The sequence below is a fragment of the Hippocampus bargibanti genome, linkage group LG05, assembly GCF_051943395.1.
Source record: "Hippocampus bargibanti isolate YZ-2025 linkage group LG05, ASM5194339v1, whole genome shotgun sequence".
Taxonomy (NCBI): Eukaryota; Metazoa; Chordata; class Actinopteri; order Syngnathiformes; family Syngnathidae; genus Hippocampus; species Hippocampus bargibanti.
The window spans coordinates 14,071,588-14,087,350 of NC_142738.1; the positions used below are offsets into that span (position 1 = coordinate 14,071,588).

General features: G+C 40.4%; 1 protein-coding gene across 5 annotated transcripts in view; it reads right to left on the reverse strand.

The window, feature by feature from the left end:
• Positions 1-15,763, reverse strand: part of LOC148898021 (neuropilin and tolloid-like protein 2) — a 41,670-nt gene that overhangs the window by 7,552 nt on the left and 18,355 nt on the right. For 4 of the 5 annotated variants that reach the window (XM_088996791.1, XM_088996792.1, XM_088996789.1 and 1 more), the window contains exons 2-7: positions 10,585-10,641; positions 9,406-9,564; positions 7,415-7,663; positions 3,457-3,504; positions 3,242-3,369; positions 165-266 (exon numbers count right to left, since the gene is read on the reverse strand). In XM_088996791.1, the coding sequence (XP_088852917.1) occupies positions 165-266; positions 3,242-3,369; positions 3,457-3,504; positions 7,415-7,663; positions 9,406-9,564; positions 10,585-10,636 (738 nt within the window). In that variant the 5' untranslated portion in view covers positions 10,637-10,641. Of the gene's footprint in view, positions 1-164; positions 267-3,241; positions 3,370-3,456; positions 3,505-7,414; positions 7,664-9,405; positions 9,565-10,584; positions 10,642-12,763; positions 12,960-15,763 lie in introns of those variants that run through there. The other variant, XM_088996790.1, reaches the window with a different exon arrangement.

Sequence of the window (15,763 nt, forward strand, 5' to 3'; positions counted from 1 at the left end):
CCACACTGAGTACCTTCAAGCGAAAGGCTAAAAAACATCTTTCAGGCCATTTCAATTTTTTTTCAAACAATCTGCCTTAGTCGCATAACGTGTCCGGTTTTGTTTAGCAGTGGTGAAATCTTAATATTTTCCAGATTTGTCCGAATGCTAGTTCTGTGGATAACCTTGAGGTCTTCGATTGCATTGCTTCCATCATAAACAGCCACAAAGTTCTTCTTGCACTCATTGGAGTTCTCCATCTGGTATTCCAAGAATCTCAAGTAAATCTACAAAACGTAACAACAAAAAAAGAGGAATTCAGGTTTTCAATTCATCATTGTCCACTTTTACAATCAGAAAAAATAGATCCATATAAAAGTGTGTCCACGAATGCAAAATACATGACTCAAGCATGCCTTCCTTTCTCTGGATGGATTTGCTTGTGCACAAATTGAAATTGAAATTGAAATTATGGGCACAAGATGTGGCCAGAGAGTTTTTTTTCCCCATAGCACATGTATGACAGTGAAACCATGTTGCCATTTTTTGCATCTGTCATACATAATAATAATAATAATAATAATAATAATAATAATAATAATAATACATTTTAAGCGCATTTCAAAGCTCTAAAGTAGACTTCACAGTCACAGACAAGCATAGGTACTATAATAAATAAAATACAATCACAAATAGAATGCAATAAATAAAATACAATTCTAAATATCAACAAGACAGAGAGCTACACAGAAAATGCAATTTTAAATAGGTGGGTTTTGAGATGGGTCTTGAAGGTGGGAAAAGAATCGATATTACGAATGTTGAGAGGAAGTGAGCTCCAAAGATTGCGGGCAGAGCAGCTGAAGGCTCTGTCACCCATCGTGCTGAGATGGGCAGGGGGGGCGTCACACAGAGCGGAGGGAGGGAAGGGTCTGATGGAACAAGAGGGAATAGAAATTTGAAGAAGGTCAGGTAGGTATGGGGGGGCAAGGTTATGGATAGCTTTAAATGTATAAAGAAGAATTTTAAAGTTGATTCTATATTTCACCGGGAGCCAGTGGGGCTCTTGGAGGACGGGGTGATGTGGTAAAAGGATGAGGTTCTGGTGATGATCGGGCTGAAGAATTCTGGACGAGTTGAAGTTTGTGGAGAAGTTTCTGAGGGACACCAAAGAAAAGTGAATTGCAATAGTCAATCCGGGAAGTGACAAGACTATGAACGAGGATAGCAGTGGTGTGAGTAGTTAGAGACGGGCGAAAACGATTGATATTGCGTAGGTGGAAGTACGCAGACCGGGTTAAGTTATTTATATGGGAGTGGAAAGATAGTGTGCTGTCAAGAATGACACCGAGACTTTTCACCTGATGGTAGGGAGAAACGGTCGAATTGTCAAACGTGAGAGAGAAACTGTTAGCATAGCTCAAGGTGGATTTGGTACCAACGAGGAGAATTTCAGTGTTTTTCGCTGTTAAGTTTGAAAAAGTTATGGGTAAACCAGGATTTAATTTCAGAGAGGTAGAGTGAAAAGGAAGAAGGTGGAAGAGAGGTGTCGGGTTTGCTGGAGAGGTAGAGCTGGATGTCATCCGCAAAGCAATGAAATTGTATAAAATTTGGGGAGAATATTGCCAAGGGGAAGAAGGGAGGGGATAAAGAGGAGCAGTCCCAGGACAGAGCCTTGGGGCACACCAGAAGATACAGGAGAGGACTGTGAAGTGAAGGAGTTAATTTGGATGAACTGAGAGCGGCCAGAGATATAAGGAACCAGCGTAGGGGCGTGTTGGTGATCCCTATGGAGGAAAGTCTGTCAAGGAGGATGGGATGAGAAATGGTGTCAAAAGCTGCAGTGAGGTCAAGAAGGACGAGGATGGAGAGTAAACCGGCGTCAGCTGCCAAAAGAAGATCATTTGTGACTTTTAAGAGAGATGATTCTGTCCTGTGTAGCCAAAATGGAACTGTATAGTGCCACTTAGCAGTTTTTTTTTTTTTTTGACAACGATACTAGTGCAGCGTGTTCTACCGGAAACAAATTCCTTGTGTGTTCTACATACTTGGCAATAAAGATGATTCTGATTCTGATTCTGTGCAGGGGGCGGAAACCACATTGGAATGGTTCGTGGAGATCATTCTGGGAGAGGTGAGAGTGTAGCTCAGAGTAAACAACTTTTTCTAGGATTTTGGAAATAAAAGGAAGGCGACAAATGGGGTGAAGGTTCTTGAAGTTATTGGGATTAGATGCAGGCTTATTAAGAATTGGTGTGACAGCCGCCGTTTTGAGGGGGACAGGGACAATTCCAGGGGACAGCAAGGAGTGAATAATGGCTGAAATGAATGGAAGGAGAGATGGCAAGCAGGATTTGACCAGAACTGTTGGGAGGGGATCTAATTGACAGGAAGAATTCTTGGATTTAGTTATGAGCTTCGAGATTGTAGAGGGATGAGGGTGATCAAAAGAATATAAGAGATGAGAGGGGGTAGGAAGGTTAGGGGAGGGGTACAGAGGAGCCAAGATGCTGGTAGATCTTGTTGACTTTTTCAAAAAAGAATAGAGGGAGAGAATTGCAGGTGTCAGAGGAATAAAAGTGAGGGGGAGGAAAAACAGTCTGTTGAATGATTCTGTTATAAAGAGAAAAGCCCGAGTATTTCCAGTATTTGAGTCAATGAGTTTAGAGTAATATTGTGACTTAGCTTGAGAGATACTGTTCTTGTAGAGAGAAAGTTGAGTGGTGTACGTATCTTTGCGAACAGTGAGTCTGGTTTTCCGATAAAGTCTTTAAAACTGGCGTGTTTTCAATTTCATGGAGCGGAGATGAGCGTTGAACCAGGGTGCAGAACGAGTGAATAAAACAGAGCAGGATTTGACAGGAGCAAGCGAGTTAAGAATGTCGTTGAGGTCCGAGTTGTAGCGTTAAACCAGATCATCAGGAGAGGAGCTAGGGTCCAGACATAATGAGGCGAACATTAAAGCAAGAGAGTCAGGGTTAATGCCCTTGATGTTGCGAAAGTTAATAGAATGGGGTGTTTTGGAGGTGGAGAGTGAGATGGAAACGTTACAAGGTAATGGTCTGTTATTGGGAGTTCCACAGCTGTGCAGTTGGAAGGAGACAAACCACAGTAGCAAATGAGGTCAAGTGAGTCCAAAAGTTGGCTGAAGCCAAGGCTATCAAGAGAAGAAGTGAAGTCAATTGTGAGCATGTTACATTCTGAACTGTAAACAACCCTTTAAATCTGCGAGTTGTGACTCATAGCCAGAGATGGGTTGCACCTTGTTGTGAGTCGGGGCACGGATGGTCCAAATGCAGTCCACTGCCTGGTCAGGTTGGACTTTATACTCCTCATCCACTTGGCTGGATCGGATCAGGCCGTCAGCCCCGGACAACTCAAATTGACAATCTTGAAGAAGAGACGGGAATGGGGTTGTGACCAGAGTCCCAGCATTGTTTTAATTCAAGGATTAGTATTTAGTCATTTATAAACTACCTGGAATGGGGTTGAGGAGCCCGCCCACATGTAGATAGAACTCGGGATCTTTGAAAGGTACAAAAGAGAGTACATTTGAGGTTCTCACAATCATTTCAGGGGTGGAATTATGCCTTGAAGAAGTGAGACAAAGTGTAATGGAGGCTCAGAATGGTCAGGTTACAGGAAGGAGGTTGAGGAAATGCAGTTGAACTATATGGGGTCAAGTTCTCAAAGCAACAGAGAGCTGAAGACAGTATAGCTATTGACTGAAAGGTACGAAGAAAGTGTCGAGAATTTTAGGGCACGGGAGGGAGACCAGATATGTTGTAAGCTTCAAAAGATGTTAACAATGATCAGAACGAAGGAGACGGTGAGGGAGGTGGCAGAGTTGAAGATGCTGATTGTAACTCAATCAAACATCTTAAAATTCCTGATGTTAGTTTCCATCTAAAAGCGTGCTATTAACTCTTTCACTGCCAGACAAGCAAAAATGTGTCCACTCCAGTGCCAGAGTTTTTGTCATTTTCAACTCAAATTGTAGGATTCACAGAATATTGAGTTTTAGGCCTACATAAAATGTCAATGCAGCGTAAGAAACCTTCGACTCCCTTTTTTGATCAGACAAAAAAAAGTTAATTGCTAAATGATATGGGTCTAGAGCAGTCATAGGCAAACTACGGCCCGCGGGCCGCATACGGCCCATTAGGCTTTTTAATCCGGCCCGCCGAACTTGCCCAAATTATAGTAAAAACAGTGTCTGAAACTCATGACAAAAAGTTAGCGGACAACAGGGCAGTTAACTGAACAGTTGCCTGCCCGATTTTTCACAACTTGAAACACAATGAGACAACTTATCACATTAAAAAACATTATCACGAAGTATAAAGTTTTTTTTAAATCAAGAAGGTACCTACTAGTAATGGTACCTTGCTTATTTTACGGTAAATGTGCATGGCTGTAGATTTTGCTGCAGTAGTCGATTCTCATTGTGGTGCACAATGCAACGTTTGCATTGCTTCCTATGAGCCACGAAGCCCCTTTCATAAGTCTCACGTACACTTTACAGTCACGGTTTAATGTAAATTTACTTTTGTAGCGTCACATATGTTGTTAGCTTCTTTTGAATCTTTCTTCTGGGCTGAGGTTCTGTGCATCTATTTTGGAAAATGACATGCAAATGCATGACTTTATAACGCTTGCGAAAGTCCGGAAGAAAGAAGCAGGCTTCTGATTGGCTGCCGTGCCGAGTATGCAAATTTCAACTGCAAGCAGCCTATGTTTGTGTGCTCGGCGACCGTACACGTGTACTGTTTGCGCATGACGGCGAGGGCGTCCGTGGAGAGTTTGTAGAGCGCGCGGTCAGGACAATCCATCCGAGATTTGGCGGAATTTAACACAAGTAGGTATTATTGAGCTTGAATATTTCGTTGTGTAATAATATGTTTTGAATGTTGAAAGTGATTCCATTTTTCAATAAATGTTGATTTCTTTAACTTTGCCCCTTCAATGAAAACTTATTAAAAACAGGCGCAATCTTGATAAATCACAGTGCATGTTATTTTAATCTATTTCCATTTCCTCCTCCAAGTATCTGCAAAGTAGTATATAAGCCATATTCCTTGAGACAAATTTATTAACTGATCAGGGATATTTTTCACATTTGAAATACAGTTAATAAATTGGGTTGTAGTGTTCTTACTGTGCTATGAGGTTTGTACACACTGCATTTAAAGGACAACCGGCACCATTTTTTTTGTTTCCCACTGACATCAGAAAAACGTTTTATAGGATCTAAAATACCCAAATCAGGCAGGCTGATATTTTTAGTTAAATGAAAAACACCAATAAAAATGACTTCAAAATGAATCCGGAAATGGCCAGTTTCAGAAGGTCCCACCCCCTTGTTCGTGATGTCACGCCAATACGTCTTGCCTTGCTCGAGAATCAAAACAATGGCTTCAGATGCGGAGAAGATGCTTTCTTGTTACTCATCCAGTTATGAATATGATTCAAATAGTTCTGAAGAGGAAAGCATCAATGTTTGCAATTGATTAAAGGTGTCCTCCAATATCAATTCGAGCCGTCAATGACAGCAATGTAGCACCCAGATAGATTGCGCCCAAGCTCCGTTGGAAACGGGCTGATTTGTCAGCTGGGAATTTTTGTCAGCGAATATCAAATAGTTGTCTTGGTGCAACACACAACGATTCACCATGGCGTTATTTATGTGTTTTCCTTCTAATTTCGCCATCAACATGGATCAACACGACGTTTTCAGACTAAACAAAGTACCGCAAAATGCATTGTGTGTCGCTTTCTCGGTCAGGGCCGGTCCAAACGTGACGTCACATGAGGATCGTCATCAACTCGAAAACAAGACTTCATGAATATTCAGTGCAAGTCTTAAAACATAAACTATAGCTATATGCTGTGGAATCTTTGTAAAATATGCTCAGTCGAAGTAATTTGAAGTGATTTTATAAATTATGGACATAACTTGTCCGGAGGCGTTGGTTGTCCTTTAATGCTTTAGGTTTAGTATTTCCGGCCCAAACACCAAATGCTCCTGGCCCGGCCCGTCTGTCAAATTTTAGAACCCAATGCGGCCCGCGAGTCAAAAAGTTTGCCCACCCCTGGTCTAGAGTAATATGAAGGGGTGACTGTACAAAAGGCAAACGCTCCCACCTTGTGAAAAGGAAAAAAACATTGCCAGAGGTCTAACCAGAGCTTTATCGGCACATGCAAGAAAAAACAAAACTCGAACAAATTCGGGAATGGCGTTCCACATCATATTTTCAATTCCCGAATACATTCGGGAATGGCAGTAAATTACTTAATCCAAACAGAACCAGTTGTGACTGTCTAAAAATGTGTGAGAAAAGTTCTCAAGTTGGTGATTAGAACCGGTGCGAAGCTGTAGTAGAAGCCCTCCATTGCCACCTGTTGGTCACAAACAGAACAATCAGAACAGTTTTGAAGCAAGATTTAATTGTCAAACAAGAAAGACGTCAAATACATTTTTTACAACAGATCGACAGTCTAAACTCAAAGACACATTGTCCCGTTTGGAATTAAGCATTTTTCATATGCGCCATTCTTGAACACTCTCAGAGTGACATGAATCTTCCATCCTGACTTCTGACACATCCACCACATGTAACCTGGGAAAATGAGTGTGCATACAGGAAAGAAGCATAGTTCAGTGAAGTGTATTCCTAATTTTAAGAGTTTTAACAAGACGTGACTTCCATAGTGATCCAATGTTGATAACAGACTCGTCAGTGGCTATGAAGTATGATAAAATGTATAAAATGTAAAATGTGATACTTTGGTCCAGCCCAGTTCGAGTCTAGCACAAAACACACGTTTAACTGGGTTGTGTGATTAGTTTTTTTGTGTTTTGCATTATGGATGTTGGTAGAATGAAATGTTTTACACGTTTGTGGATGAGAACGTAGCCAAATTGTTTACCAGTCCATCCAACAAAAGTGCTCTCCAGATTCCCTTTTAATTAAGCGCATATCAAGGAACTGTGGTCAACATGGCATGTAAATGCAGGAGTTGAGTACAAAGTATATTTAAAATTAACTGCAATAACAAGAATGAAAACACTCAGGAATGAGCCCATCGGTGGGACAGCATGAACATGGAAGTCGTGACCAATAATTGGATTCATAGAAGTGATGTGGGACCACTTGCACATACATGATTGGGGTCAAGATGATGAAGAAAAGTCAAGGAAACAAACTCGATGATCCAGTTTATGTCAAAATTGCATGTGAATTAATGCTGAAATGAAATGCTGTTGAATCAATTGAATTGTTGAAATCTAGAAAAGCGGAGCAGATTTTAAAACAATATGAATATAAGAATGTGACTTAGTGGAAATTCAGAATGAGAAAAATCGAAGAGAAAACTTTTTTAAAACATAAGACTAATTATATCAAGTGCCAAAGTGATGAAATCAAGCAATCACCTGCCGTAAAGCTGTAGCGGATGTGGAAACCAATCCCCTCCAGTTCTTCATCACTATAAAAGCGAATCCACATGAAACGTCCACTAGAAAGGACCAGCCCAGGGCAGGTGGCGCCGCAGAAGCGGTCAATGAGCGGTGAGAAACTGAAGGGGCCATCGCGCACCTCGATGTGGTCAAAGCGACATTCGAAGGAAGCCTCAATGTAGAAGGCCTTGTTAAACTGCAGCTGGATCCTCTGTCGAGGGAACGCTGGGGAGGAGAGTGACTTACATGGGTCATTATGGCACTTCAAACCAGGTATGCTCATCAGCAAGCGATAAAGAAGCCTGATATTGATCATTAGAATGAGGTCGGTTGGAGTGACATATAAAACAAGCAGGACAGAAGCCCACAAGGACTGGGTTTGCTTAAAAACACCTTCACTGGCACAGCAGAAGATATCAAAACTTAAGAGAAAGAAAATAAACAATTAAGTCAATGTAGTTGCACAAATGTACATTCCCTGTTTAAACTCGGCGCATGTTCAGGATGAATCAATCTTGTTCAAAATTATGGAAAACGTATCAGCACTGCCACCGTTGTTTCTGATAAACAGTACAGAAAATTCAGTGTGCTCGTTGACCATTCCTGACATTAGTGTCATCTTATTTTATGGCCCAAAGTGTCATAGCAGGCCATACAGTGATGGACTCAGTACAACTGCCTCACTGAGCATAAGTGCAAAGTTTGAGTTGGACTCTAGACTTCCTGTTTGTAATTTACATGTTCTCCCCATGTTCTTTACGGGCCCTCCCACATTCCAAAACCATGCTTGGCAGGTTGATGGAACACTCTAAATTGTAGGTGTGAGTAGAAGCACAAATGACTTTTTGTGTATGTATGCCCTGTGATTGGTTGGAAACTAGTACTGGGCGTCCCCCGTCTACTACGCAAAGACAGCTGGGATAGGCTCCAGCACCTTCATGATGATAATCTGATTTGAAAAGAGACAGATGTTTCAATTCAACTAATTGCATTTTTATTTCTTTTATGGGTCCAGTTAATATGTTATTTAAAAAAAACAATTTGTGTTTCATGTGCTCCTTCACAACCACAAAATGACGCCAAAACCCAATCTAAATTGTGAAACTTAAATTTCTCCACTGCGAGGCTAATAAAGGCTAATCTAATCTTTCTAAAATAAAACATATCCTTTTTCAGTAGCACCTTGAAGCAATAATTCATGCCTTTGTCACATATGGCTTGATTACTGGAATGCACTTGACTTTGGAGTCAGCCAATCCTCCATGAAGCGTCTCCAGCTCGTCCAGAAAGCTGTTGCTCACCTCTTGACTGGTACTCATCGGAGGGAGCACATAACTCATACTCTGGCATCCCTTCACTGGCTCCCGATACATTTAAGAGTTCTTTTCAAGATCTTATTTGTCTTCAAATCTTTCAATGGCCTTACTCCTCCTTACCTCTCCGAGTTGATCCATCCCTACACACCTTGCCGACGCCTCAGGTGTGTTGACTAGACATTATTAGATGTGCCAAAAACTAAACGGAGGCTCAGAGGGGATCGAGCCTTTTCCGTTGTTGGTCCCAGTCTCTGGAATGACCTGCCACTGAACATTTTGCAAGCCCCCTCGCTGCCCATCTTTAAAACCCATCACTAAACTCGTTTGTACTTTTTGGCATTTTCAAGATTCCGACTTAATCTTGGTTTCGCTCCCTAGTGCTTTCTACTGTCTTTGTGACTGTTTAATTTCCTGTGTATGATAGCTGTCCATGTCAAGAACTTTGGTACACCTTCAGCTGCTGCTAAAGTGCTAAATAATTAAATATGTACGTATTGTGTTGAGTTGTATTGTATTGTATTGTATTGTATTGTATTGTATTGTATTGTATTGTAATATTTTGGGGTGGAGCTGCTGTCAGTTAAGCCTGAGTTGTTAGAGACTCTGAAATATGTTTATATACACATGCACATACACTGAATATGTAAGTACCTTCTAACACATACAAGCACTCCTTGTTGGGAGGGTAGGTGTTGGGGTAGTTTGGGGAGCTAAAACTGCCACCATCTGTGTGTCGTATCCAGTTCCCACAGTGGCGAAAACGTGGTGGCCTCTGAGATGGTTTGAGCCCTTTGGATGTGGCGCCATCATCTGCACAGTAACACAGAGCACAAGATGACACCAAAGTTTTAACGCAGGGACGGGCACCTTGTGGCTTGTCGGTGACATTTAAAAAAGGCGGGTGGAAAATAAAACATAAGAAAATGAAATATATCAATTCAAATATTATTGGTTGGATTTTGAATTAAATGCAAGACAATTATAACCCCCGGGGTTTCCATACGGTGACAAGGATGGTCCGGAGCCCCAATGTCTTCAGCATCCAACATAAACAAAGGAATTCAACTTGCCTTTCCAATATGTTTGGATTAAACCATATACATCAATTGGTTTCAAACACTTTGTAGTTACTGTTTCCTCTTAGGTGTCGTTTTGAATTTGAAGTCATTAGAATGTTTAATCCCCTCCACGTTGTACATATAGGGCACACAACAAATTAATAAATAACTAATTTTCAAATTTGAAGTCAGAAATAATGACTTTTATTGTGGTTTCCATGGGACAATTTGAAATTTTGGTTCGGACCTTATCAAGCATCATGGAATTGCACACGTTGGATTGGCTTTCACGAGTGGGAATAAAATGATGTGGCGGACCAGATCTTGCCCTCGGGCCTTGACTTTGACACCTTTGATGTAAATAAATATAAAAGTCCAAAGTAAAAATAAATTGCATTGTCAATTATATAGAAAACACACAATTATAACTTAATACTGTACAATGAAAAATCTTTTATCTCAACAAATATACAGTATTTTGGTAAGACTTTGTTTAAATCGTTATCCAAGTTAATATAAGTAAATGACTCATCAGCATTATTATTCACAATGATATTTTACAAATTTGGAGTCTTTTGGGAAAACCTGGATCCAAAGGCAATTCTTTATAAGCCATGAGCGCCGCTTTGCTGACATTTGCATCATTTTGCATGTTATCAAGGGGTCTACAACATTTGACTGGAAGTGATGATACATAATAAAAAGATAAATGATGCGATGTGAATGATATTGTGTATCTCTTTGCAACAATCTAAGAAGATTGAGCTCTTACCTGCAGTCTTCTGACCCCGAGCAAATCCCTCCTCAATGAAAAGGAGAAGCATCCAGACTGTAAAAGAAAGCCACAGAGAGCGCGTGAGGACAAGCTGGGAATGAAGGAAAGCCAGACAGCACTTAGCTGGATTTGTGTGTCTCCTTGTTTTGGCTCTAGAATCAGAAGGGAAGAATAAACACACAACACTTGTGCCATCTGCTTGGTGAAGTCTCACTCGGTTTTCTTTTTTTCCTTCTTATTATCCAGCCATTCATTTCCTAGAACTCTTGTCCTCCCTCCCCCCGCCGCTAACCTTGGCCAGCCGTAAGGCCCCGGCGCCACGGTATCGGCGCATCTAGGCGGGATTCTGACTTAGAAGAGTTCAGAAGTTTGGATCGAGGGATGACTTTCAATAGATCGCAGCGATCGAGCTGCTCTGCTACTTACGACACCCTGACCCAGAATCAGGTCGTTTACAGGTCATTTACAGGTCATTTAGCACCGAGTCTTTGATACGACCTGATTCTGGGTCAGGGTGTCGTAAGTAGCAGCAGTTCGATCGCTGCGATCTATTGAAAGTCATCCCTCGATCCAAACTTATTCGGTCTCATTGGATAACTGAGATTGATCCCAGCTGCTCATGCGCCTGAACTGCTTACCAGTCAAACTTTTTTTCCACAGTTGTTTACTCATTGTACGGAGAGTTGTGAAACTGGCAGTTTTTGTCATTGTATTGCACTTGTTTTACAGCAAGTCATTCACTGAAAACTCAGTCGTGGGAATATCTCCCCATTTGCAATGTTGCATGCCTTCTTAGATGAGTCTCATGTGCAAAGACAGCATAGATATGAAAAGAACCCAATAATCACACGTTTTCCACACTAGCCACCATGTCATTGATGCAAATAGAAAGAAAAAAATGACGTGTTGATTTTACTTAAAGGACAACCGACATCACTTTTTTGTTTCCTAACTGACATCAGAAAAACGTTTTATGGCATCTAAAATACCCAAAACACGCAGTATGATATTTTTAGTCAAATGCAAAACACCAATAAAAATGACTTAAAGTGTCCAAAAACTACCTCAAATTGAACCCGGAAGTGGCCAGTTTCAGAAGGTCCCGCCCCCTTGTTTGTGGTGTCACTCCAAGACGTCTTACCTTGCTCGAGAATCAAAACAATGGCTTCAGATTCAGAAAAGATGCTTTCTTGTTACTCATACAGTTATGAATATGATTCAAATAGTTCTGTAGAGAAAAGCATACATGTTTCCAATCGATTAAAGGATTTATTCCGGTCATTTTGATGCATCTGGAGAGAAATGTAGTGACAAACTCTAGTACTCACAGTACCCAAAAAAAGGCAGAAGATGGCAACAAAGCTCCGTGGAAATTGTCTCCTGGGAAGTTTTGTCAAATACACTGTAGAAGTCTTGGCGCAACACACAACGATTCACCATCGCGTTATTTATGTGTTTTCCTTCTAATTTCGCCATCAACACGGATCAACACGAAGTTTTCAGACCAAACAAAGTACCGCAAAATGCATTGAGGTGATGCAAGGGATGTCCTTTCTCGATTAGGGGCGTTCCTTCTGTGACGTAGGGTGAGGACTCGTCACCAACTCAAAAACAAGACTTCCGGAATATTCATGCAGTGGAATCTTTGTAAAATACGCTCAGTAGAAGTCATTTGAAGTGATTTTAAAAATTATGGACACAACTTGTCCGGAGACGTCGGTTGTCCTTTAATTTAACTTAGTCGAATACTTGCACATAATAGAATCATCTCACTTTAGATGTTTTTTTACTTTGAATATACTTTCCTTTTGATTTATTTAATCTTGCTGTAGTGTCATAATTATATTCACAGTTTTATATTGCACAGTTGTATATTGCACGCCATGATATTTCATGAAATCCTTTACTTTTTTAACATGTCAAAAAAGGCATCCAAATGTTGTTCATTCAATCGTGTATTTGTTCATTCAATGTTCATTCAATCATGTATTTTTTTTGGTCTGCCAATAAAAAAAATGTAAATCAAATAAAGTAAAAAATAAGCCCAACATCACATTTATGCAAATTAATGAATGATTTATGCAAATGATCAAAGGTGCTACTCACTTAACTGGCAACTGCTTAATTTTAATTGAACCAAAAAAGAAAATAAAAAAGTAATGAATATCTTACTCACCTACATTCATCTTCTCACCGTATAGATGCTTTTTAAATAAAAACTCAAGCGACAATCAACATCTCTACGCCAATGTCATTAGTAAATGAGCGATGAAGATCTTCATCTTCATTCACTCGTTTTCCTCCTAATATTCCAAGACGCAAACAGATGTGCGCGAGATGGGGCTGATGCTTGCACATCATAGGAGGCAAGATATAGAATCTGTACACAAGTGATGTGATGAAGAGCGAGAGGATGGCAAGGAGGAGGAGAGAAGGAGGAGGAGGAGGAGGAGAAGGAGGAGGATGCGACAAGAAGGGTTTAAACCAAATTAGATCTTGGGGTAGAGAGACAGAATCATGCAAGTACAAGACAGACACTGTATTTATGCATGACACTGCATGGTAGTCCCCAATTTATGAAACCTTTTGATCATGTTCGTAAACAAGACGGACCAGGGTAACTTCTGGTGGCAGAGAGTGAGGCTCAATATGAGCTGGATAACATTTGAAACACGACAAGAAAGTGTGTGGCACTCGTAAAGGGTTTTTATGAACACCAGCTGTGACACTGCAGCCGCCACGAGAGTGAAAGGCACATAAAGTTCAAAACCAGAGTAAGCCAAGAGGTATTAAGAACAAGGACAATCACCGTGGCTACCGCTGTTTGGTGTCTTGCCTGCTCGGTGTGATGCAATCAGGTGCCTCGAAAGCAGATGTTGATGAACTAAAGGAAGGATGCCACTGGATCTCTTCCTGTGTGGCTGCCGGAAATGTAGTAGGCTGTTTGAGGTCCCCTGTGTGAGCCAACACAACATCAGGGAAGTGTGAGGAATTCTAATGTGGTACTATAGTCACAAAGAAAAAAAACCTCAGAAAACTCTTTTCTTCATTCATTATTTATATTGGTGTTTACTTTTGGATGCAATCACACTGGTACTTGGCTATCAAATGCTCTTCCACTGGATGTTTACTTTTGTTTTTATTTCTGAATAAAACCCATCAGTGTTCACACAAGAGTCCTGGAAATCTCCAATGGGAAACACAAACAATCTTGGGTAGATTTCGACATAAAATGCTGCCAAACTTCATTCCTAATCTCTCTGACCCCAATAACCACTGTTCACATGCAAATCATTTCATCTTTGGAGGGTGTTTTTAGGGGGTGGGGGCAGAGATTGAATCCAACAGAAATCATCTACTTTGCAATCGCTTGTGTTTCTTGTGGACAAGACAAAGTCACTCCCAGTTGTGTGTACATAAATATTTCAAAGCCAAATGGATCACTACCTTTCTTTCATCAGATGCTCTTCACTGTTGTATTTCACAAATCATCAAATCTCTTGCCCCTTAAGAATGTCAATCACCAACAGAGACACCCTGTTTAATTTAAAGTACGCCAAACATCCTAAATCTGTGAGCCGGGCACCATATGGCCAATCACCAGCGTTTGTGGACCAGATGGCCAATGGCGGAGACCCATAATCAAAACTGCAGTTAAGCCCAAGAAGACGAGCGGAAAGATTAGTGTGCCTGCCACCAGTTAGGAGGAAACTGCTGTAAACTGACTCTTGTTCAACATTTTCACCTGCAGTTTATCCAGTTGAAGTCAGGTCAGTCAACAATGGCTCTGAAATGGACAGCTCTATGACCAACTTAATAATAATAATAATAATAATAATAATAATAATAATAATAATAATAATAATAATAATAATAAGTGGTGTTATTATTATATAAATAACATAATAATAACACCACACGCAAACTACACACAGACAGACCAGAGCTGGAATTGAACCTGGTACCTCTGCACCGTGAAGTCAAGTCAATGTGCTCACCACTCCACTACTGGGTCGATTGGAATTTATTCCCAGTTTTAAACAAAGGCGTTCCTTCTGTGACGTAGGGTGAGGACTCGTCACCAACTCAAAAACAAGACTTCCGGAATATTCATGCAGTGGAATCTTTGTAAAATACGCTCAGTAGAAGTCATTTGAAGTGATTTTAAAAATTATGGACACAACTTGTCCGGAGACGTCGGTTGTCCTTTAATTTAACTTAGTCGAGTACTTGCACATAATAGAATCATCTCACTTTAGATGTTTTTTTACTTTGAATATACTTTCCTTTTGATTTATTTAATCTTGCTGTAGTGTCATAATTATATTCACAGTTTTATATTGCACAGTTGTATATTGCACGCCATGATATTTCATGAAATCCTTTACTTTTTTAACATGTCAAAAAAGGCATCCAAATGTTGTTCATTCAATCGTGTATTTGTTCATTCAATCATGTATTTTTTTTGGTCTGCCAATAAAAAAAATGTAAATCAAATAAAGTAAAAAATAAGCCCAACATCACATTTATGCAAATTAATGAATGATTTATGCAAATGATCAAAGGTGCTACTCACTTAACTGGCAACTGCTTAATTTTAATTGAACCAAAAAAGAAAATAAAAAAGTAATGAATATCTTACTCACCTACATTCATCTTCTCACCGTATAGATGCTTTTTAAATAAAAACTCAAGCGACAATCAACATCTCTACGCCAATGTCATTAGTAAATGAGCGATGAAGATCTTCATCTTCATTCACTCGTTTTCCTCCTAATATTCCAAGACGCAAACAGATGTGCGCGAGATGGGGCTGATGCTTGCACATCATAGGAGGCAAGATATAGAATCTGTACACAAGTGATGTGATGAAGAGCGAGAGGATGGCAAGGAGGAGGAGAGAAGGAGGAGGAGGAGGAGGAGAAGGAGGAGGATGCGACAAGAAGGGTTTAAACCAAATTAGATCTTGGGGTAGAGAGACAGAATCATGCAAGTACAAGACAGACACTGTATTTATGCATGACACTGCATGGTAGTCCCCAATTTATGAAACCTTTTGATCATGTTCGTAAACAAGACGGACCAGGGTAACTTCTGGTGGCAGAGAGTGAGGCTCAATATGAGCTGGATAACATTTGAAACACGACAAGAAAGTGTGTGGCACTCGTAAAGGGTT